The 25118-nt window shown below is 38.3% G+C and overlaps 1 protein-coding gene across 1 annotated transcript in view; it reads left to right on the top strand.

Annotated features, from left to right (window-relative positions):
* The first annotated feature begins 7737 nt into the window (after positions 1-7737).
* LOC124595467 (rootletin) overlaps positions 7738-25118 on the top strand; it is a 252703-nt gene continuing 235322 nt past the window's right edge. Inside the window, exons 1-4 of the mRNA XM_047134220.1 lie at positions 7738-7859; positions 8253-8420; positions 13302-13489; positions 18872-19037. Coding sequence (XP_046990176.1) covers positions 8277-8420; positions 13302-13489; positions 18872-19037 — 498 coding nt within the window. The 5' untranslated portion in view covers positions 7738-7859; positions 8253-8276. The remainder of the gene's footprint in view (positions 7860-8252; positions 8421-13301; positions 13490-18871; positions 19038-25118) is intronic.

Raw genomic sequence — 25118 nt, 5'->3', positions numbered from 1 at the left:
GGTTCTCTCTGTTGAAAACTTTATTTTGTCCACGATCATGAAAATATAAATTCTCATCAGTGTTATCTTTCTTACAATCGTTATTTTGTTTACTGCCGCAAAAATGTGATCCTCTTCGTTTCCCACCTTTTCCTTTTTTTTGGGGGAGGGGGGGGGGGGGGAACTGTTACCATATCTTCCATTTTCCTTTGGTTAAGCATTGCTGACTTTATTACTATTTTCATTCCTATCATTCTTAGATTTCTACTTTATGTCCTTCCAACCACGGCCTTTCATTGCTCTTTCTGGCAAAGTAACCACTTGACCTAAAGCTTTCAAAATATCCCCATGTTTCTTTCTATGGTTCCCAATGTGGCGTCCTTTTTACTTAGTTATAACTATGTGTAAGCTACCTACTTTCAAACAGAGCCCTCATTAACATCATTTCCATTTTTCTTCCTATAGTTGCTTGTGCTATGTGATTTAGTATTAGTAGCAAATTGACCAAAAGTAATACATCATTGTTAGCATTTCCTATATTCCTATTTACTGCAATGAGCTTTTTAAGATTTTGAATCTAACTTTTCTTCTACTCTTTCAGCAAAGATATCAGTGGCTCTGGCAGTAAAATTACTGACATCTTATCAGCTATAATGTCAAATATCTCCTTAACATTAGTCTTTACAAAATTCTGTGCTAACTCTATTCTCTTAGACAGTTCTGACCCAGTTTCAATTCATCTGCCTTGGTTTCTCCAGAAATTAGTTCGACTAGCAAACCCTTTTGCCACTGCCCACGGTGCCTATTGACATCCCCTAGCCTTCCATCCCCTTCTTCAAATCTGTCGTCAGTCTCTGTGATATATTCCTCTAATTTATCAGTGTTTTTTAGTTTCCTGAATGACTTTATTTACCTTTTGGTTAGTGTGCCCATCAGTTTCTTCTCTCTTTGCATTTTACCATTGGTTAGCATTCTCAACAATTTCTTCCATTTTCCTTATTAGAGCTGACAAAATTTACTGCTTATTAAATTCTCTGTCCTTTTTTTTAGTAGCTTCATCTGCTGTGGTCATATAATCAATAACAACTGCCATATTGTTATCTCAGCCACGTTTCCTGCTGATTCCAAAGTTCATGAAGGCATTTTCTGCTCCCTGTTTCCTACTATATCATTCATTATAATTGCTGATCCTTCCTTACACTTTGCAAGTGGAAACATATCACTATCTTCTAATAAATCTACGTTTCCTGGAGCCAGACATCACTCTGTGCTTCACTCCACTGATTCTAAGCAGCATTACATTTTCACTAATACAATTTTCTAATATACTTTAAATGAATTTTAACCTGCTGTAGGTAGATTTCAGTACTCTATGGTCAAAGTAACACAACAGTTCCTCACTAAGTGTCGAAATCTGTACCTCTGTGTGTGTGCCTCCAGTGCAACGCACCCTTCCTCTGCTGCGCTGAGATGTGCTGCTTCCCACGTGATCCTGGTGTGCCACAATGTTTCCTCTTGTTACAAGAGTATCCTTGCCATGCTTGATGCAGTTGTCTTCTTTCTTCTCCTTCACAATGTCTTCTTGACAATCGTTCATTATACTTATTACAATTCGCAGTATACCTTTTGCACTCCATGATGTTACCCCAAATCACAAATTTCAGTCACATTTTAAATTTATTATTCACTTCCTGGTTGCTTTCCCATTGCATGTGCTGTTGAAACTACACTTCGTATTCTTAACATAACTTGGCAATAAGTAGTTCCTTCCACCATAAATTACCCAAATGCAGCTGGATTTCTTCCCATTCAAAGAATGTCAAATGCATCTGCCACAAATTATCCAAATGCTATCAAGTTTTACGTCCACAAGAAATCCCAAGTGTAAGATCCTCCCCTTTTTCTACTAAACCTCCAGAAGTGCCACAGTTTTGTTAGGGAGTCTGTAGAGAGATGTAAGAGATGTACTGTATCACTACCTGTGCTTTTCCATCTGGGACTTAGAAATTAAGACAACCCATCATTGTATTATCTTAGTGAGTTTCTTGTATGTCTTTTTATGTCATTCCACGTCGTAGCAGAATTAGGCTGATTCACAGCCAATGTCAACAAAAAAGAACATCAGAGCATGTCACCAGCAAACGGTGCGGTGTTCATATTACACAGAAAGTCAACTTGATGTCAGTTCATGTAGCCTGGTACTGAATTGTAAAAGTAGGGTTATGAGATACCATCCATGATATAAAAACCTAGAATATAGCATAGTATCAGAATTAAGGAACTAGCCATGATAAAGTTTATTAATGTCCAAACCTAACTTCATAATGGATGTTTTCGATCAATTTTGGATAATAAAGTGCTGAGGAGCGAAACAACATTTTAAAAAAATATTTTCTAATATATAATGTACAAACAAAAACACTGAATAATATTTATAAAGGAATATATAGAGTCTGTTTACTTCATCCACTGTGTTTCTTTCCTACATAGCAAATATTTAAGAAACAACAACAGGCTATCAGAATGAAATTTTCACTCTGTAGCGGAGTGTGCGCTGTTATGAAACTTCCTGGCAGATTAAAACTGTGATCCAGGCCGAGACTCGAAATCAGAACCTTTGCCTTCTCTTTTTTAACAGCAAGCTATTTTTTCTCTGCAATAGAGCTGACTTCTTGACTTAAAAAAGGATAGCTAACGAAAATTTCTTTGTCAATCCATATTTTTATTTATACACAGTGTGTACATCAGCTCTGTTCAATTGATATTGGCCCCTAAAGTCTAAATCATCTTACACTTTCAAATATCTGGCCTGTATTGAGGAAGGACAATCAATGTACAAAAATCCATGAAAACAAAGCAGTATACTAAAATGAAGACTAAGGCGACATTTAAGTTTAAACCCATTATACTTATATGAGTGAGCACTCTGAAAACAGGTAAACTTCCGATGTTAGCAGAGGATAACATCGTGCCCCCATCAATATCAATGTCAAAACACTCTCCCCAACAAACTTTGGCTTTGAAGTCCCATTCCATTCCATTGACAGCCAGTATGAATGTCATCATGTGAAAATCATTGTGGAATATTTTGATGTTCTATTCTGTCAGATGTGAATCAACCTTTAATAAGTGGTGTTGATAAAGTTGATTAATCATCAGAACAAACCTTTTAACCGATGTCCTTTATAAAGTCTGCATTGTAAACTAATGAGAAGTAGAGCAGCAGGAAGTGTGATGTCCAGGCATTTCAAAACATCGACATTAATTTACTCGCAAAATTAAAGGGTATCCCATACAGAACGCAATTTTTAAGTTGAAGAAATCGTTCGGTTTGCGAAATTGCGGGATCTGAAATCTAAACTATTCTCATCTGTTGATTCTGCGATTATCGATGGTCGTTGTCAACTGGGACTTCTGCGTATTGTTGTCAGCTAAAATTCACTACATTTACATGTGATACATCTTCTGGAAGACGAAAACTGGATATCGAAAACCATTTTTCGCTGTTGTGTTTACATATTAAGGTCTAAAGCGGAGACTCGCGGAGTGGCAGCGCGATTTGAAGCGCTATGTCACGGTCTGCATGCCCCCTCCCAACGAAGGTTCGAGTCCTCTCACGCTCATGGGTGTGTGTGTTGTTCTTAGTATAAGTTGTTTAAGTAGTGTGTAAGCCTAGGAACCGATGACCTCAGCAGTTTGGTCCCTTAGGAATTCACACACAAGCCAGCCGCTGTGGCCGAGCTGTTCTAGGCGCTTTAGTCTGAAACCGCGTGGTCGCTATGGCCGCAGGTTCGAATCCTGCCTCGGGCATGGATGTGTGTGATGTCCTTAGGTTAGTTAGGTTTAAGTAGTTCTAGGGGACTAATGACCTCAGATGTTAAGTCCCATAGTGCTCAGAACCATTTTTGAATTCACACACATCGTCTAAAGCGGATTTGCTATCCCAGTTAAATGTGGCGCCTGGAAACCAACTGTTACAGCTTCTGATTTAGTCAGCAAAATCACTATTTCTCTTCAATTAGACGAGATGTAAAGAGCTTTAGTTTAATATTTCTGTTTATTCTGCACTGTACAAAAACCATTCCGTCTATATTAGACGAATTTTTAAAGACAAGACGAAATCTGTCAGCCCAAGTACGTTTCAAAACCGGTTGCGTTTACATGGGAGCGAAAATCGATTTCCAAAGTCGACTTTGAATTGTTTACATGACCACGCACAAGCGGAATTGGGAAATCGGTTTACAAACTCCGGTTTTGGGAGCCCCATGTAAATGGGGAGGTAGAGTGTTACATGACGGATCAACGTATCTAGAATTTGATAGGGCATTTCACGTACACTGAATGCTTTGTAGAGACCTTCGAAGACTTCCTGCAATTTTTGGTAGGCGAAATGCTCCTATGTACCAACAGTGCAGAGACTGGTGAGGAAATTTGAAGATACAGTATCGACAGTGAACATTAAATCACCTGAACATCCTCACTCTCGTCGATCGGTAGATAACAGAGCTCTCTTCAGTGAGAGCGTCGCTACGATTCCACTGAAGTCGATTCGCCACCGTTCTCAATAGTTAGCAATTTTGAGAAGCAGGTTTCATCGAAATATTATAAAAGATTTGCATTTGCATCATTTTTATTATCCAACTAACCCAAGAGCTGAAGCCAATGGACCATTTGGAGCGTCGAACATCTGCCGATTTTGTATTCACAAAACAAGAATTCGATAGTGATTTTCCTAAGAATATAATCTTCAGTGACGAGATACACTTCCGGCCTAATGGGTGTGTGAATAAACAAAACTGCCGGAATTAGAACTCAGAGAACCCTCGCATGATCTGTGTGGAGTGTCTTTATCCAGAAACAGTCACTGTTTGTGCGGGTTATGGACTGGCGGATTAATGGGACAATACTTTTTTGACGACGAAATTAGAAAAGCAGTAATATTGACTGGTGATCGTTATCGCTACATGATAACACAGTTTTTATGGCTGCAACTGCAAGAACTGAATTGTAACACATGTGGTTCCAACAGGATGAGGCATCCTGCCCACACTGCCAACGAAACAACATGGCTTCTGAGAGAAAGATTCCCTGCACGTCTCATCTCTCGCAGTGACGATCAAAACTGGTCACCGAGATCGTGTGGTTTGACACTGTGTGACTGTTTTGTGGCGGTATGCCATATCTTGTGATTATGTGAACAATCCACGAACCATCCCTCAACTCAGGGCAGAAATTAAACGTCCCAAGGGTCAAATTCAAGCAAAACTTTGCTGGAGAGTCCTCGAAAATTTTGTCCACAGAACGGATGTGTGCAGACGAAGCTGTGGAGAACATTTGCATGGTATGAAACTTCCTGGCAGATTAAAACTGTGTGCCAGATCGAGACTGGAACTTGGGACCTTTGCCTTTCGCAGGCAAGTGCTCTACCGACTGCGCTACCCAAGCACGACTCACGCCCCGTCCTCACAGGTTTAATTCCGCCAGTACCTCGTCTCCTACCTTCCAAACTTTACAGAAGCCTCCTGCGAACCTTGCAGAACTAGCACTCCTGAAAGAAAGGATATTGCGGAGACATGGCTTAGCCACAGCCTGGGGGTTGTTTCTAGAATGAAATTTTCACTCTACAGCGGAGTGTGCGCTTATATGAAACTTCCTGGCAGATTAAAACTGAGTGCCGGACCGAGACTCGAACTCAGGACCTTTGCCTTTCACGGGTAAGTGCTCTACTAACTGAGCTACCCAAGCAACTTCCAAACTATGGAAGGTAGGAGACAAGGTACTGGCGGAATTCAACATGTGAGGACGGGGCGTGAGTCGTGCTTGGGTAGCTCAGTCGGTAGAGCACTATCCCGCGAAAGGCAAAGGTCCCGAGTTCGTGTCTCGGTCCGGCACACAGTTTTAATCTGCCAGGAAGTTTCATATCAGCGCACACTCCGCTGTAGAGTGAAAATTTCATTCTATTTGCATGGTATTTTGTTTTATGGTTAATTACAGTCTTTGTGTTTCTTACTGTCATAATAAGACAAGCAATTTTCAAATAAATTATGTGCTTTATTATTAAATTATATATTGTGTCCTTCATCGGACACGCTATATATGCATGCAAACACAGCAAGAAATATAAAGCCAAACACAGAAAATGTTTACCTTAATCACTGAATTTTTCCCTTTCCAAGTTAATACCTACAAAAACAATAGTGTTCTTCGCCTTCAACAGAGCTGACATTTTCACCATCGACAAAAAGTGCTTGATCAGTTAATTTTTTTGTTATTATACAATTTAGCCCTTTTCTCTATCTGGATATTGTAAAACCTGAATCATTTTCCGCTTTCAGATATTTGACCTATCTTCTAGAACACCTCTCAGAGGAAAAAAATATCCAAGTCGTCATGAAACATTGGGAGTGTGCCAGGAAAATCATACAGTAATAAAGTAATTACTAAGAAGATCCCACAACGATAACACGATTGGACAAGGTGGAAACAGGTTACTTCAGGAGCTATCAGGCGACAACATGGTCCCCTAACCTCTACCAACCCCTCTCAGCAAATGTCAACATCAACACTTTCCCCTCCTAAACTTTTACTTTGATGACTCGTTCCACTCCATTTACGACCTACGTAAATGCTGCCTAGAGTTGTGCTCTACCAAAACTATGATTTGGTAGTTTTGGCATGATACATAAATGATTTAGGAGTACCGGTAGTATTGGTAGAATTGGTAGGGAAAGAACCATAAATGAATGTGAGAGAGAGAAACTGGGAGCTGACGACTACCCTTTGTTTTTTTGTTTGTTTATTTGTGTTGCATAAAATCAGAATTGCATAATGTTCAGTGTTAGTCCAGTGAGTATTTTATATCCTCACAAAGTATCGGTTGCAATATTTAAGTAATAAAAATAGTTGATCGCGTAACATCTGTGCTTTCATGTAACCAGAACGGTTACTTTTAATGCAAGAACACTTTACATCCGCAAATTTAAAAGAATCTGTATAAATATTGCTGTTATTTTGTGTTCAGTACAATGTTTTTCATTTAAATCAAAGACAAGAGCTCCCTGTTACCATAGATTAGTGCAAAAGTTGTTCATGAATAACAGGAACATGTCTTGTATAAGCTCGACGAAGTATTGAAGCGATGTTTGATATGTTTTATTTTATTTTACCTTTCTTTCGAGCAAATACCGCCATATGATAAATCTGCATTTTTTTCATTTTTACGTTACTGATCAACATTTTTCGAATGAAATGTTGACAATTTCAATTTTGCTATAAATGCTGTTTACTTTTGAATAACAGATAGGAGGATAACTATGTGGAACAAAAATGTCTCTTAAGTTGTGCAGCGGTTTATATATCCTAACTCAGTTTCTAAACGGTTCACGGTTGCCGATTTCTACGGGAGTCTAATAAGAGGCTAATCACATATCCAAACAAAAAGATCGAAATGAAGTAACGAGCGATAGGTATGCAACACACCTAACACACAGGTAACGCGGTTACGTTCCTAACTGACCTAAGCTACTAGGAAAACAAATGTAGTATACGACGACTTATGATAATCTACTGTAGCCTACGGTAGTTTTACAATTCTACTGCTGCCATTTGCAGTGCACTGTTGAGTGTTTCATTTTTCAGTTCTGTCCCTTTCCGTTCCGTCAAGTGTATGTCGACCTTAAATATTGTTACTCGATCAATTTTTTTGAAGCTGTTGGCCCTACTGTTCTCCGATATTATATCTTTGCATTCAATCAATACCCTCGTCTTTCAAATTTGTAAACATAAACAACTGTAATACATTTATGAATAAGTGTTTGTATTTGTTTCTCTGCGAGATCAACATACGCAGATAACAATTAATAACAACTCATTATACAGCGGTAAGTAAAAGATGTCTCGACAACATAAGGTATAGGAATGTGAAATCTAGTATGTACGCGATATCAGTTTTATAGTAAACTGTTGTTTATTCAGTTATTTCACAATTGCTGAAGATATACAATGCAATATTTATCCACCAGTAATAAGTCGTATGTTACCAGAAGAATTTGGAGATCTGCAGTGCGAAATCACATCCGATGTCAAGGCTGTCAAATTTGCACTGAATACCAAAGTTCCCTTAATGATTTGTTGCCCAGTAGAGAACTTGTTGTGTAGCACCTGTAACATTGTGACATAAAGATAACTGGTTCACAGCTCACCACCTATGTATTATGACACAATGTACAATTACTCCAGAAAATACCTGCGTTAATCTGTGTTATCTTTAACAGGCGAGTTTGGTGACTGCAGGGAGAATGGAGCCAGAGGCACTCTTGCGTCAAAATGAGGATCTGCGGAGGAGGCTGGAAGAAGAATCGGCAAGCTACAAAAGACGCCTTGAGACATACAGGCAAGCACAGCAGCACCAGGCAGCACTTGTCAGCCGCCTTCAGGCAAAGGTGATAGAAATATGTTCATGTGAAAGAAAGCTGTAATGTTTGTGTTTTGACAAACACTGGTGTTACCCTTGTGGCTGTAGTACAGATCGAAATTGTAACTTGTTTCTTCCTTTGTAGAGTAAGATATTTTTGATCCAACAAGACATTTTGCATATACTTCTACATTCTGTTGGTTATGCTACATTACCAATATAGATAATAATGTTGAATATGTCTTATATACATATCTCTGAGTTTTTTTTGTGTGTTCATCTCGCGAATTCCCCTGTTGGTAGAAGTCAGTTAAGACAGAGTGGCTAGTGTTTTGTGTTCAGCATCTGCCAACATGAGAAGAAAAGACTGTAGCAACAAGTCTAATGCAGTCTTTTTTTTATTGCTGTGTTGGGCTGCTGTTCTAGAATGAGTGTCAAAGCATTTCCTGGTTCACGGTGTGTTAAATACAAACCCTCTTTGGAAAAGAAAGCCCACAATCCACAATGGAAGTAGAAGTTCACTTGCTCACTATGAAACTGAATAGAAATAGGGAGGGGCTTGGCTGTACACTGTTTTTTCAAAAATCAAAGGAAAAAACATGATGAATGCAATGTAATATACACAAAGCTCAATAAACATGCCAAATATAAAACATGAAAGTTCTGCTCAAAAAAATTCTTATCAAAAATAGAAAATGCATCAGTTTTGCGTAGTGAAAATAATGTTAATTCAGTATTCTTGTATCATGTGCAACAGTGAATTATGTTTAGTTTAAATTTATCCATGTTGTATGGAATTTGTTGAGGTTACAAAATTCCTGAAACAATTTTTCTGTTTGTCACTTGTTACTAACAATTTTTAATATGACACTTTTGGCAATGAGCTGCCATCGTCATGTGGTTTACAGTTATATGTACATTAATTTTTAATTATAGATCCTCTTTTGTGTGGTTAGATCTATACGCTGGGTGTGGTAGAAAAGTTGTATACCTAAATTTGTCCCTGTACTGAAAGATTAATTTGTTTAAATGTTTACAATTACTGAGTCATTTATTAAAATCACCTCATTGATGCCTTTATTTGGATTTTTTTTTTAGAACGATAATGATGTGAGTGATATTGAAGTTCTATAGGAAGTGAACGCAAGTCTTCCTGCTCATCTTCTCATTGTTTAATGTATGATACTCACATGTAAAATGTAAATTTGTTGGGGTTTCCCGTAGAGTGGGTTCAGTCGCCTTTTGGAACGATTGTTCTTTCTCCGCACGGACTGGCCCTTTTCCTTGCAAATATGTGAGTACTGTATAGTGTGTGTATTTGTAGAGTTAGGTGAGTGTAATGTATGCATGTTAGTGCAGTGCTATATTTTTGTTGTATGATGTTGATGAGAGAAGGGAGAGGTTAGAAGCAGTTGCTGGCATACAGCATACCCCTCTTCAATAGCACCAATGGGGCCACCAGGCTTAACATCTTAATTCAATGGACATATCACCTTTTATAGTGTCACGTGCTGTCACTTCATGAGATAATGCAGAGATGTTTGCAATATTATCCAGGACATTGGTGCAAAGACTGGTGACCAGGAAGTTTAAGCTATCACATATCATCTCCTTGCTGGTCAAACACTGGCAGCAAAAATTTCATCAACCCTCAAGAATTTGAGTCAAATGCCACACACAAGTGTGTGTTAGGGACCGCAGCTGCAGAATCAGTTATGCACACATGTCACAGTTCTAACTTAACTTACATCAACATTTAAGTGTCTGTGGTAAGGGTTGTAAGGATGATATATAATTTGGAATGTTTTGCTGTCCATTTCCTTAAAAAGAATGAAGGAAGATTGTGTTTGAATGCGACAGTGGATTTGTTAGAAATGGTTTGCAAGCTTAGCCTGGACATGGGTGGACAGCTTTTTGAAAGATCCTTTCTCCATGATGTAAGGACACCACAATGAATATTAATGCAGAATTATTTCTAAGTCAAACTTGTGGATAATTTTCTCATAGATGTTCCAGAAGATTCTCCTTCTTGATGGAATCTACAAAACACAATGAATGAATGAAAATATAGCTTACGAATAGGAAAAATTTCTTTAAATTGTGAAATTCAAATGTATTCATGTAACAAATTACTGTTGACAAGAACTAACCAGTGAGTATTGTAATAAAAAAAACAGCTCCTGCTCATGCAGAGTAACTTGGCACTTCTTTCATGGGAAGTTGGAAATGGAAAAATCGGCACAATCCTTTAAACGTCCTGCCACAGCCCAACGTTAAGGGGCAAGTTGTGTTGTACATGTAGTAATAATGGACCATTTGAGGACACAGTTTTGGAATATAAATAGAGAATAAACCAGTCATTCACCATTTGCAATTAGCAAGGATGACAAATTTGTATGCAAGTTAACAGAGCTTGTGATGGATTTTGTAGTACAGTTAAAATTAGTTTTTTTCCAGTGTCTGTAAATCATTTGATATTGTAATATGTAGATGTTTGTTTATTTTTGGTACTGTGCAATGCATAAATCTTAAAAAAAGGACAGAACTCCAGAAATTATGTTCTTTGTTGGATTTCCATAGCCAGAAATGTACCTTGATGGTGCCTTCTTTTATGAAATTTATTATGGAACCAATTACAGAATGGTGTTTTCTCAGAAAGTGCTGATAAAGATGAATTGCTAATGTCTTGCTCTGAAGTGTGAGGTGCATAACTGTACAGACTCAGTGACTGTAAAGGGTGGGGAGATTAATGTTGCAGTTTTAGGCTGGGGGGGGGGGGTGGAGGGTGGGAGCTATTGTGAGCTGTGCCTGTGTAAGCTACCTCCTTTAAACACAGCTAGCCTCAGAAAACAATTGTGTGGTAGCAATTGCCAAATTGTTTGTGCATTCCAATTTGCTTTATGTTGCTTCTTGTTTTGAAATTAGTGTAGAGTTTAAACCTGGTCCATGTGTGTGTTTTCATACGACTCCCACAACACAAAAAAGGCTTAGTGATCGCTATCATGATGTGTCAGTTCTGCTTTTGCATAAGTACAACTCCTGGATGTTGTTACCAACCCTCATTTGTTTATGTGTGGTTAGTTGACACCGTAAAGTGTCTGCACTATAATAAGTGCTTGATGTATAATGTTGTGCTTGCATTGTGCACTGTTGTCAAAAAATGGGGTGGGAGTGATGCACAACTAGTTATTCTTGTAAAGCACTGGTTTGCTCAAATAAAAGCAAGTGTATGGTGAGTTCCACGCAGAGAATATAGCACACCATTGACATTTTGCAATTTGTTTCTCATACTGCTTTGCTCACAAACTGCATATTTCAGCTGCTCTCTTCTGGCAGCTGGCAGTGCAAAGGCAAACTTATTGTGGGAGTTCATTATCTGCTGTTAGCAGTCTTTCTGAAGAGTTGATGTATACGCAACAGTCACATTCATTTGTTTGTTTATTATTTGGCTTTTTTTTTTTAGGATACAGATAATATGTGCTTCAATAGTAAACATACTACACAAAATATGCGCTAACATGAAAATCATTACTAAGTCAGAAGTCCCCAATCTAAAATACAGCAACAGACAGAAGCAGCATAATGGCATTAGCTGTCATGTAATGTGTTACACTTCCTATTGCCACTATGCCAGTATACTTGCCTTAGTATATACCCATCACTGTTTCCCGTAGAACCAGTTTCATGCTGAAAGACAGAAAAAGGTGATGCAATAGTTAAGACACTGGAGAACTTGGGAGAAATGCAGTTCTAACCCCTTCTAACTATTTAGAGTTAGGTTTTCCATTGTTTACCTAAACTGCTTCAGGCGAATGCTAGGATTTGTCCTTCAGTCCCAAGAAAGAATATGAGCCTACATAAATTAGTGTGTGTGTGTGTGGGGGGGGGGGGGGGGGGGTGTTCAGTATACTCTGAGATACATAGCACAATTTCTGCCAAAGCTTATGTGAATGCACCTTACTATTTATAAGAAGAGAGAAAAAAAAGTACTGTTGAGACACCTGTTGTATACATAAACATAGTATTGAAGCTCAAAAGGAAAGAGAGGGGGTTGAACACATACAAATATGATTATCAATGCCTGATATTAGTACTAAATCTACCGTTCTTATATTTACCTCAATGATTGGTGGCAGTATCAACTATGTTCAAGTTCATGTCTGGTTAAATGGAACCCCATAGAAATTTTTAAAAAGGAAAAAATTCTGTAGAATATTTTAGAACTATGTGTGATAGGAACTATTTTCACAATTCTTTCTGTTCTCTGAAATTGGAATAAAACTAAAACAACCAGTCATTGCCTTGTAATTTGTTAAATGTTATTGTCATGAAATGAAATTTGTATGATATGTTTTCTCAACTTTATTATTTCTTTAACCAAACTATGGAAAGGAGGCAGAAATTATATATGATTATAAACTGTATTTGTTTTGAAGTAAGTTGGTTGTTTCAGCTATTGAAATATCATCTTTATTTCAGTGGAGTGATAGAATGTTCTGCTTAGGTTGGATTTATTTAGAATTTTGATTATAACTTTTTATCACATTAGTTTTGATTTAGTTGCAGGAATAGCACTCACTTAATGAAACATCATTCAGGGTGGTTTCAGTGTCAGATTTCTTCTAGTGATTTCTTCCTTTTTCTTATATGCAGTTTGAAATCAACAATAATATAAACTCTGTTGAATCCTGCAATAATTTCTATGTTCCAGTTTCAAAATATGTTCTAAAAAGCAATGCATATTCCCCATTAATTTGCAAATAAAAAGACAATCTTTAAATCGATCAGAAGTACATTCATAATGTTAATCCAGAGAAAAAAAATTGGTGTATTCCATCATTCATCACACAGTCTTGTATCTATAGATATATTTTAATACTTTTTAAGTTTTGATTCCATCTCCCATTAGGTTCTTCAATACAAACAACGGTGCTCTGAGCTGGAAAACCAAATGGTGGAAGTAGCACCTGCATCACCAGCCCGTGAAATTCCTTCCATGACTGCTGCTGTTGGAACAATGGGATTACGTGAGCGTGATTCTGAACGTGTATCTGACCTTGACACTGCCCTAAGGAAACTGGATGAAGAGCGCCGCAAGTGAGACGGCCGGCAACCTGCATGCATGCCCCTCATCGGGCATTACTTTGTGAGAGCACTGAAAATAAAATGTAACAAGCACCTCTTAGCTATAGGTCATTTCTAGCAGCTCAGTAATTACTGATGCAGAACCACTTAATTTAACATATACTGACTGAAAATTTCTTTAATTATAGTATGGACTAACAGGCCCAAAGTAAATGTAAGAACAAAACTTCATCTTTACAGTTAATGATTGAAACTGTGTAGAAATGCGTTGTTGGTGTAGAGAAACACACAGTGCTCAACTGTTTGGTTTAGTTTTTAGTAAATAATGTTTGATATATTTGAATAATGTGAAACGTAATTTGTTGTACTTTTTATTTGAAGTAAGTGGAGTAGCTTCCTTCCTACCTCTGTCTGGAATTAACTTCACTTTAGGTATTGCATAGATCAGTAAAAATTGGTGCTTTTCACAAATTTAGAAAATACTTTGTATTTCGTATGTCACAGTAATTAGTGTCAGCACACACTGCACAGTCATTGGGGAAAAGATACGTTTGGAGCGTGTGTCTTCCAGTGCTTGTTAGGATCAAAACAAAGCCAAATTGTAGTGGGGTTAAAGCACCTACTGGCAAATATGGAAGAGGCTCTGTGGACAATAGGGATTTAGCCAGTAAGATAAATGAGATAAAAATCATATCATTATTATTTTGTATTTTTAAATTGTAAGAAAGAGAATTTTCAGCTTAACCCATGAAACTGATTTTTCCGTTTTCTTTTTCCTTTTGGAAGAATGTGCTGTATCCTACATTGTGCTGTATCCTACATTTGTTCAAAATAAGAATGCTGTAGAAGATAAATGCAAAAGTATTAGGTCTACAACTTTGCTTCCACCATTTTGCAATAGACGGCAGTAACGGCAAGTGGGGTTCGAGTGGTTGGTCGTAGGTGTAATAAAGTAAGCTTAAGCGTCTGTAAACATAATGCCATAAAAATATTAGTCGATTTATAATTGTATCATAAGGTTTCTCTCGATTAAGTATGCCAACTTTCGTACCCATTTCTCACAACTTGCGGGAAGTTTTAATTTTCTGGTTTAACATTAAGATATCTGTGGCTGTGGCTCTTAAAATGCTGGGTAAGACCAATGGTGAGGGAACTATCAGTGAAATAATGTGCAGAGAATGTTTTCAACACCTTAAAATGGTGATTTTAATGTCAAAGACCAACATGGTAGTGGAAGACAGAACGTTTTTATAGCTGCTGAAACAGACAAAGACAGTCGCAGGACATCATTATCGAAAGCAATTGAGCGCATTCGAGCCCAGCACTGAAACACAAATGGCCACAATACAGTGAGAGACACATAAAGTTAATTTTGCAGCAGGTCAGTGCTCGACTCCATGTTGTAAAACCCATCAAAATATACATGGAAATGTTGAAATGAGAAGTCCTATTCCTCCCACCGTATTCTCCATACATTGCTCTCTCTGACTACCACCTTTTTTTATCAGTGGCATACGGTCTGGCTGACCAGCATTTCCGATCGTACGAACAAGTGCAAAGTTGAATCGATTCATGGATCCCCACAAAAGACGTCCAGTTCTTCCGCCACGGGATTCATATATTATCCGAAAGATGGGAGAATATAGTGGCCAGTGATGGGCCATACTATGAATTGTAATTTTTTTGTAAGTTTTTCACAATAAAGCCCCAAATTTTGAGAAAAAACGGCGAAAGCAAAGTTGTAGACCTAGCAATATCCTTCATTTTTTGTAGATAAATTTGTGAGTCACAGATTCAATTTCATAAAAAGTAAATCAAAATGAATAATTGTCAACTGCTGGTTCAGTGGATAAAATGAATTAAGAAATGACAAACTACTTGTATAGAATCGCTTTATGGAGAACTATAGTTAAAGAAGCACGCTGGAGTACCAATTCAAGATGTTTTGTTTTATTTTGAGTAGGCATCATACAGTGAGATTTTCCACTTGTCTTTGATAAACAGAACCACTTTTCATCTGTATATCTTGAAGCATTCATCAGCTCTGTGAATACTGTTGTGATAAAAATTTTTAATGAATTAAAATTGTTTTCTAGACTTGGACTCAAACATGGAACCTTGCCTTTAGTGAGTAGTGTTATTATCACCTGGGAATTTCCCCACAAAAGTAAAGCTTCATAGTTGACATCCTGACCAGACAAAATTTTAATCTGTTAGAAAATTAACAGAAAGTGTTAAAATGAAAACATGACATATTTTAAGGAAAAACCCTCTGTCATGTGCTGCTCAGTGTTTTACAGTGTGTTCATAGATATAATCAAAAATTTTATGTATAAGTTTGAAAGCTATGAAAGAAAATTATATACATAAATAAAAAGAGTTTATCAGATTCTTCATGCAATGGTGAAGTTGATAGCATGTACTGATCTAGCCCTGGTACTTCTAACTCCATAAACTGAAAAATGTACCTGTCTATAAATTTGTAGATAGACTTTGGAAACTGAGTGAAGAGCAAATAGTTTGTGTTGTGGTAATTAACAGAATATTTGTTTTAGTATGTTGGGGTACTAGCTGGACAGTTGTTCTTGATACATTTTAGCCACCCAAACGTATCACAACCATCAGCATCATTGAAAACAAAATCTGATACTGTGAGATCCTTATTTCATCGAGGCATGACCTTCACATATATTTAAATGGTTCTCTCCACCCCTGATTCGGTTAACAGTTTATAGGATGGTCTCTGGGTATGAATATATGTGATTACAGGCATACTCCAATGATGAAATCTTCTCAGGTGATCAGCTGTGTGATGGCATCGTCTTTTCACAAAGTTTCACTGAGTTTTGTACCCATCATCTTCAAGCAAAGTGGGTATGAAGTTGGCTGTCTGCAGGTACAAAGGATTTGATGTGGAGGGATCTGCACCTGAGTAACATTTTAACTGCACAACTGGTTTTCGGCATTAGAGCTTCATGTGCAGATGCTAACAATTAATTAAAAACAATCATACATACATGGTGGTTGGGCTAGTCATTGTGCAAAGTAAACTCACACATTCCCATGTGTAAGGGAGCTGTGCGCAGCCAGTAGAGCATGTCACAGAGGCCAACAAGAAACTGTGTAGTTTTACCTAACGAAAGGTTAGGAGGTTGTGGTGGCGCACAAGCCAAACATTCAGCCTATGCACCCCTACACCCTCCTAGCCCTTCAGCAGCTGAACTACACAGTTCACTTTGGCCTCAGTGACACACTCCATTGGCTGTTTGTAGCTCCCATGCACGCATGCATGAGTTTGATTTTTCAATACTGACTGGTCCATCTGCCATGCATGTATGATGGTTTTCAGTTAATTGTTAGCACCTGAGGATGGAACTCCATTGTTTTGAAACCAATTGCACAGCTAAATAAATAAATTCTCAATACAGCTGAAGTGGATTTTTATTTACAAATACCTGCAGGTTGTTGGGATTGGCAGAATTTTGTGGCATTTGAAAATGTGCCTTGATAGCTACATCTGTGACCACTCATATTTTTTCAGTACATACAGAGGAACTTTAAACTGCAAGTTACACATTGTTATGACCGACTGAGAAACTTTTCTTCAATGCTTTCCTGCCACGCGGGGTAGCCATGCGATCTGAGGCGCCTTGTCACAGTTCGCGTGGCTGCCAGCACCAGAGGTTCGAGTCCTCCCTCGGGCATAGGTGTGTGTGTGTGTTGTCTTTAGCGTAAGTTAGATTAAGTAGGGTGTAAGCTTAGGGACTGATGACCTCAGCAGTTTGGTTCCAAAGGACTTATCACAAATTTCCAGTTTCAGTGCTTCCCTTTACTTCAAAGTGGCACAGGTACAAAACACCATTTTTCAATGTAGTCAGCAAACCTCTGTAAACAACTGTCAGAATGTTCTACCAATCCTTCAGTTCCTTGACACTAGAAATCTGCTGTTTGTTCACAGAGCATTTGTGAACTGTCGTGTGAATGTTCTCATCTTTGGAAATTCTGTTTCCCCCTTAGATGTTCCTTCAGTTTGCCAAAAATGTGGAAATCACATGATGGAAGACCTGGACTTCGCGATCAGTATTTTATGGTCAACAGTGTCACAAGCCATGGACAAGTCTAAGAATATGCCTGTGTTATAGTCATCCATGTCAAGAACTTCAATTATTACTTTTGTGAACTCCGTAATGTCTCATATTGCACTTGTCCCACTTTGGAAACCAAACTTTGCTTCATTAAAAAGGTTGTATTTATTCACGTAACTCATTAGTCTATTTATCGTGACTCATTCCATTATTTTTGAAAATGGTGACAGCAGTGAAACTGACCTGTTGTTTTCAATATTCTGCGCATTACTTTTCTTTAGTATGTTACAACTTGTGTGTGCTTTAGGTACTCTGGAAAAATGCCTGAACTAAAGGACTCATTTTATTATATTTGTTAATGAGGCTTGTATGCTGCCTACACTCACCTTAAGAACAGAGACTGGAACCTCATCCACAGCTGCTGACTTTTTTTAATTTCTGTATTATCTTCCTCACTTCAAGTTCTGTTGTGTGAAACATCATCATTTTACTTCCCATGTACGTCATTGTGGGTGTTACATGTGCTTTAGGCAGATTTTGTTGTAACTTATCTGCCATACCAGAGAAACAGACATCTAAAAAATTTGCTGGTTCCTGAGGCTATTCTACCCCTGGCTTTGATTTATATGTTATTACACGTGCGCTGTTTTGTTGCTGTTAATTAAGACTTTATTATTTGAATGCCTTCTAGTTTAATCAGTTTCAAATTTGTTCATTGACACAGGAGAGCAATCTTCTGCTACAGTCTGCTAGTTATGGAAGGAACCGTTGGTGAGCTTTACACTTAATTTCATAATGGTCTAACCTATAGCAAAGAACAGTATGGTCCACAATTTGTTACAGGATATACTTACTCTCAGATGTTACGTCCCATAGTGCTCAGAGCCATTTTGATATATTGATATACTTACTGTTCTCAGTTTATCTGTTAGCCCTTACACACACAAATTCAAATTTATGTTGACACTTCTTTTCTGAAGCCAAACTGAGAGTCTGGAGATTCTGTTGAACTAATGCTCACATACCACAACAGTCTAAATGTCAGATCCCCAGTTCCCAGTATCAATCAGTGTAACATTTGTTTTTGAAACAATATTAACCATAAATGAGTGTTTGTTTTATAAGACTAAATTTCATTGTAACACATTCCTGATTCAACATGCAGGTAAATGTTGCAGTGCATCCAAATAATGCTATGATAGAATAATTTTGCTGGAAATTTATTTTCTTACCTCTCTGTAAAGAAATTACCCATAAGACACTGAACTAAAGGTGGACTCTTGGTTTATGCGAACATTAAACTTTCCAGATGTGAGAAGCTTATGCAGCTCAATACAACTTTACGTGACCAGTTAGAAGAATGCCACCAAACAAATGAAGCATTGACATCTGATCTGCAGAAGCTAACTTCTGATTGGGAACAAATGCGGGAAGAGATGATGGCAAAGGAAGACGAGTGGAAGGAAGAAGCTCAGGTACATTTTTCGCATTTATGTTTTTGCATGCATGTAATAAACTATAGTTTTTGGCTGCACATGGTACCAAAACAATATGCAAGTCAAGTAATAGTAGAAATTATACTTACTAATCTTACATCATGGCTTTTGAATCTGCCAGCCCTTTATCTCAAGCATTGGGTAGTGTGTTCACCTGCATGAGGACACATACCTTCTTTCTGCTACAAGACGCATATTTGCATCAACCCATAACACAGAACATGTCTGCCTCTAGTTGAGTGGTCAGTGCAGCTGACTGCTATGCAGAGTACCTAAGTTTGATTCCTGGTACTGCCAGGGATTTTTCTATGGTGAGGGGACAGGTACAGGGTCCACTTAGTTTCATAAGACAATTGAGGATCTACTAGGCCAATTATTAGTGGTTCCAGGGTCAAGAAATTCGACAATGACTGGGAGAGTGGTGTGCTGACCACATGCCCCTGTACCGCATCCAGTGATGCCATTAGCAGAGGATGACAAAGTAGTCACTCAGACCTGATTTGCCTGTGTAGGGCCAGAACACTGAACTTCACCCTTTACAGCATGAAAGATAAACCAATTCGCCACATTTGCATAATACCCACAAACAACCCATGAGAGGTTGCTGTACAGAAGAATAATGTGCTAAGTTAGTCTGATAGTAATTTTTACTGTCAGATGATGGTTAAAATTTGATTCTTGGGCCATGTCAAGGAAGTGCACCAGTTATAGGGTGAAATAATTTTTTTGTATGGTGGAAATAAAAAATGCCTGTCACAAAAATTGACTAGAGGGGACAAGAATGATCAGTTTAATTACTTACATAAATGTTAAAAATTTGTTTTAATGAGGTTGTTGATATGCTCAGAGTAGAACAGGGACAGACAGATGGTTCAAGTAGAAGGTAAGATGTGGAAAGTCACGAAAGATATGTTCTATGAAGAAAACCTTACATTTGTTGAAGTTTGAGTACCAGAAGAAAAAAAGAAACACAGTGAAGTTTGGGTTTACTTATGTTGACTGGAACAGCTTGTATGCAGTTATGGGGTGTCACCCCCTATTTTTCAGTATTCTATGATGTTTCGATGACTTCTACACAAGGGATAAGTTATTTTTATGTAATTAGTTAGTACATATTTCAGAAATGATCTGTTGGCTCTATGTAATACCTTACTAAATCAGATTGGTAAAAAATATTATTGCAACATGTTTGTTTTCTATAAAAGACTTAAAAATGTTCATAATCAAACTTCACCAAAAAGGTGCTGAATCTCATTCATTTGGAACCAAAATATGATACATTGAAGGAAAAAAATGAAGTGATATCGTCATGTTGAAACCGTAGTCGAGACCAACTCTGAAGGAAGGGTCAACATTGAAGTACAACACTTAGAACCGAAAGCATGTTCATTAATGAAAGTACATTTATTATTGATACCAATGTACAACCAAATCAGAACTGACCTCCTGGATGGAGAGTGCAGTTATTTATACAAAAATCAAAATTCCATGCTGCTAGTATTTAAATGACCATTGAATATACAAACATAAGATATTTCAAGAACCTTCCAGAATTGATTAATGCTAAATAACAAATAACTGCTGGTGGTTGGATTTGAACTGGCAATCTGTAGAATGCCTGCTGGTGACTCTAAGCACTACACTGTGCTGCATGTGCCACTGCTCAAGGTATTGCTCCCTCTCTTGGAGAGCCCTGACTGCAGTACACTGGATCTAAATTTGTCAATGGTCCTCTGTGTTGCAGCACTGGCAGATCCTTGCATTCCAGTCTTGCGATTACCTCCTCTTCACTATGATGAATATGGAAGGTGGACCCTCCCATCAAAGCTTTACAATAAACGAGTGTCGCTACAGTTTCCTGAGCCTCCCCTCTGTGCTTATGAACTGTAGTAGAGTTTCATGCGAAGGACATGGGCGATGTCTTTGTGCTTTTATCTTATTGATGAAGGATCATAATCCTAGACCTCATATGGAACATGCGACAAGTGACAAATATTATGATAAGGCCCAGAGTTGTGCTTTATTAACTTTTACTATAGTCCCACTTTCATCACAGGCTTAAAAATCCATACCAATTCTCCTGGACTGCATCCCACAGGCCTGTGCTTGGTGTTGTAATCCTCTTGGGCTTTCTCCTGGGTGTCCAGCGTTCGTTTGCAAGCCAGCTGCCTTGCTTCTTCAGTTCTAGTGATGATGTGTTTCATGTGGTCATCCTGAGCAACATCTGGTTGAAACTCGAACAGTGTATCCGCTGTTGTTTCGGTCTTGCTACTGTGGAGCAGAAAGAATGATGTGAAGCTTGCAATGTCTTGCTTTTCTGTGTTGTAATGTCTTGCTTTGCTGTGTTGTATGTGAACATCATGATGGGCAGTGTTGTATCTCAACCTCTCTGTTCAATTTCAGAAGCATATCTGCCAATGATATTAAAGCATTCTGTGAGACCATGGTAGGCAGTTGTCATGCTGTGTGTGATGTTGCAATTGAAATTATCTCTTACCCTGGCCCGGACTAGACAACTTTTCCATGATCAGAGGCTATCACATGGGGCGCTTTGTACTTCAAAGTGACATCTTCTGCAAGGAGCTTTACAATTTCTGAACTTCAACAGTTGGTACACCTTTGGTAACAACATAATGGGTGAGGTAGTCAGTGCAGACTATCATCCATCAGTTCCCGTTTGTTGACTTCAGGAACTTCCCCATTAGGTTGATTCCAGTGCAATGTATTGGTGCTGCTGAAGGTGGGATTGGGGTATCCAATGTTGGGGTAATTGCAACAAATGCTTCCATCGTAGGCATTCTTTACAGTGGCTTACATAGTGTCTAATGTATCGATAGAGAACTGGCGAGTGATACCTGCGTCTGATTAAGCCTAGAGTCGTAATGAATCCTCGGTGACCAGATTTTGGAGCTTCATGGAAATATTTCAGTATTTCTGACCTGCAATGCAGCGGGTTCTGGCACATGCCATGTGGTGTACTGCCTTAGTGTCACTGGCTGGCCTGCTGCATGTTGCCAGTTCAAACTCAACCACCAGCAATTATTTGTTATGCGTGCTTGTTGCAGTAGCTTAGTCAGTCCACAGCTCTGATCTTTCGAAGTCTGTGATTGCTTGTGACCCCCTGCAAAAAGTCCCATCTAAGAATAATATCATGATAACATTGTGTTAAAACAACAAATTCAAAGAGTTGTAATTTGCCGTTGGAAGTTGTTCTTGCAGTACATGTTCTTGTCGCTTAGCTATATTTCCCATTTGCAACCTTCAGCACAGTAGTCTTAATATTGCGGAAGATATCCTTCTTTAGCTTGTGATGATAAGCATTCAGTGTTACAGAAAAAGAAGCCCCTGAGCCTACGACTGCCCTGACAGGATGGTCATCATCGATGACTTTGATGAGATTTCCTGTCATCATGGTAATTGTTGTCCATTGACAATTTTCATCTGTGGTGGCCTCACCTCCTTAGATGGTAGCCATGCTTAATTTTCTCGAATTTAACAGCTACACAAGTGGCTGGTACCTCTGTACGGCGTATTGGAGTGTGACATCCTTTAGGGTACGGTGATGAGCTTCAGCTCACAGATCAACTATAATCCTCTGCAGTTACCTGGAGTGAATAGGACTGTTGTGATGGTTGATGTCATGTGGCATAATAGTCGTCGAACACTCGTCTACTTTCTCTGCAGCAGTGCACAATGACAATGTGTCCAGGGTATCCACATTGATAACGAACTGACATGTTGTCCTCCATCCTTCAAATGTCTATTCTGTTTCAGGTCATTATAATTGGCATAGGAGTTGGTTGTACCAGTGTTGGTCAGGTGCTGAGTTGTTGTTTGATGGTTGCAGCATAAATTCAATTTGGCTGAGTCCATTCTTCCTGATGGATTCAGCTGGTGACACACGTTGGTGCTAAAGATCAATATATCTTTTCTTCAAAATTATCTATTACCTTGTGATGTATCGGGCTGACAAACAAGGCTGCTGTCTCTTGTGTAATCGTTGCAGCATTTCTAGCTGCCATACATTGCTGTATCTCTTCTCCTGCTATCTGACATATACAGAGGTGAGCTCATGGTGGTCTTCCTCAACTGCCATATTGACCACATTTGGCAGTCAGTAATATGTTTTTCACCCGATTCTTTTCTGTTACATTTCTTCAATTTGCTGGCCATTTGATGAATTCCTCTGTTGTAATATCCTATGCAGAGGAGATTATACAAGTTGTCTTTTACTTGTTTCATCAAGAGTGAGATTTTGTCAGCTTCTGTCATGTCAAGATTCATTATATGGCATAGGGCCGAAACATTCTGTGTTTTTTCTCCATGAAGTTGCGCCCTGTTCTTCACTTGCTCTTCCCTGTGCGAACTCGCTACTAATTGTTGCCACACATTTTCTTCACTTCGACCTGGAATGTGTCCCAGCTATTGGGCTTCTCTTCATTGTTCTTGAACAATTGCTGTGCTGTGCCACCCAACTAGAAGTACGCATTTGCCAAACACATCATGTCATCCCACCTTTTGCATTTGCAGGCTCAGTCAAATCCATTGAGCCATTTTTCAGGTTCTGACCAGCATCTCCAGAAAACACTATGGATGCTTGATGTGCAACTGACTTACTGCTGTTTTGAAATCCATCTATCTCCTGAATATACAGATCTTAAGAATGATGAACTGCTCACATTTCAGTTCCTGTCCTTGTGGGTGGTGCTCTTTCATTGCCTTATAGGAGCCGTGATAATGTAGATATTTCGAAGTACCCAGTGTCTCCACCAAACAGTGTCACATTGAAACAAGTCAAAATCTGAAGGCAGGGTGATCAATGAAGTTCAACAGTTAGAACTGAAAGCATGTAATTACTGGCCCTTAAGTACAGTCACAACAGAATTGACCTGGATGGAGAGTGCAGTGATTTATACAAAAGGTGGCTATTCCAAGGTACTGGTGTTATACAACCATCAAATATTCAGATATACAAACATAAGATATTTGAACTCGATTTACAGAAATGATCAATATGAAATAACAAGTAATTGCTGGTGGTCAGGCTTGAACCGGTGATCTGTAGCATGCCTTCCAGCGACACTAGCCACACTACACCACAATGTATTCATCAGAGGTTGTTGCAGTATAGTAGTGAAGACACTGGACACTGTATAATCAGTGTTGGAATGGGACAGATCATTCACACCAAGTTTAGGTATGATATAGAACTGAAATCATTTGAGAGGTACAATTTACGTGTATAGAGTTTACAAGTCCTGTCTATTGAATACCCATTAATTAACTGCAGTTCCAATGGGCAGCTCTAATAATATTAGTGACATACTAAACATAGCTCAAAATAGTGACAAGTATTGTTCACTGCATGCATCTAACTATTTTGAGTCCCTAAACACGTCCAGTTCACTACCAGCCAACATGTTGCTCGTATGAAAAGTTAGCCGTTGGAATTGTGTGCAATCAGTACTCATATTTATTGTTCCAACTTGAGTCACCTTATGTCTGAACAATAATCAACTACACTTTGTTTGCACAAGGCAGAAGGCTATATGTACTCCATGCTGTCTCCAGGTCACTTTGGATGCCACACCTTTTCTTTTTCATTTTTCCCCTCAGTTCTTGTTGAGCTGAACCCCAGTTAATTACTTCTTTCTCAGTGAGAAACTAAAATGTAACACTTTTGGTGTGAGTATTCATTACCAATTTATATTCTTCTCTTTTGTATTGGAGTGTTCACTTTGACATCTTACGAGTTCCTTTCTTTTTATCTCTCTTATTCAATTTAAAACTCTATTAGTGTGGCTTCTGGGTTGCAAATGAAACTCAGGGTATGAAAATATCAGAAAAGATGAGTTATTAACATCAAGGAAGTCCCACATTTAGCACTCCATTTATTTTTCTCAGATTTTCATTAGATCCGTTGTCAGCATTTCATCTTCTTCATTCAGTGTTGTAGAGCCCATTTCTATTATCAACATTTACATTTATTCTTAATCATGACTAAAACTTTTATTTATAATTTTTCTGCTTGGATTTAAGAACTATACAATCTTAAGTGTT

Source organism: Schistocerca americana, chromosome 2 (genome assembly GCF_021461395.2).
Source record: "Schistocerca americana isolate TAMUIC-IGC-003095 chromosome 2, iqSchAmer2.1, whole genome shotgun sequence".
Lineage (NCBI taxonomy): Eukaryota > Metazoa > Arthropoda > Insecta > Orthoptera > Acrididae > Schistocerca > Schistocerca americana.
Note: the sequence above shows the minus strand (reverse complement) of the source record. Positions and strands in the feature narration are given on the sequence as shown.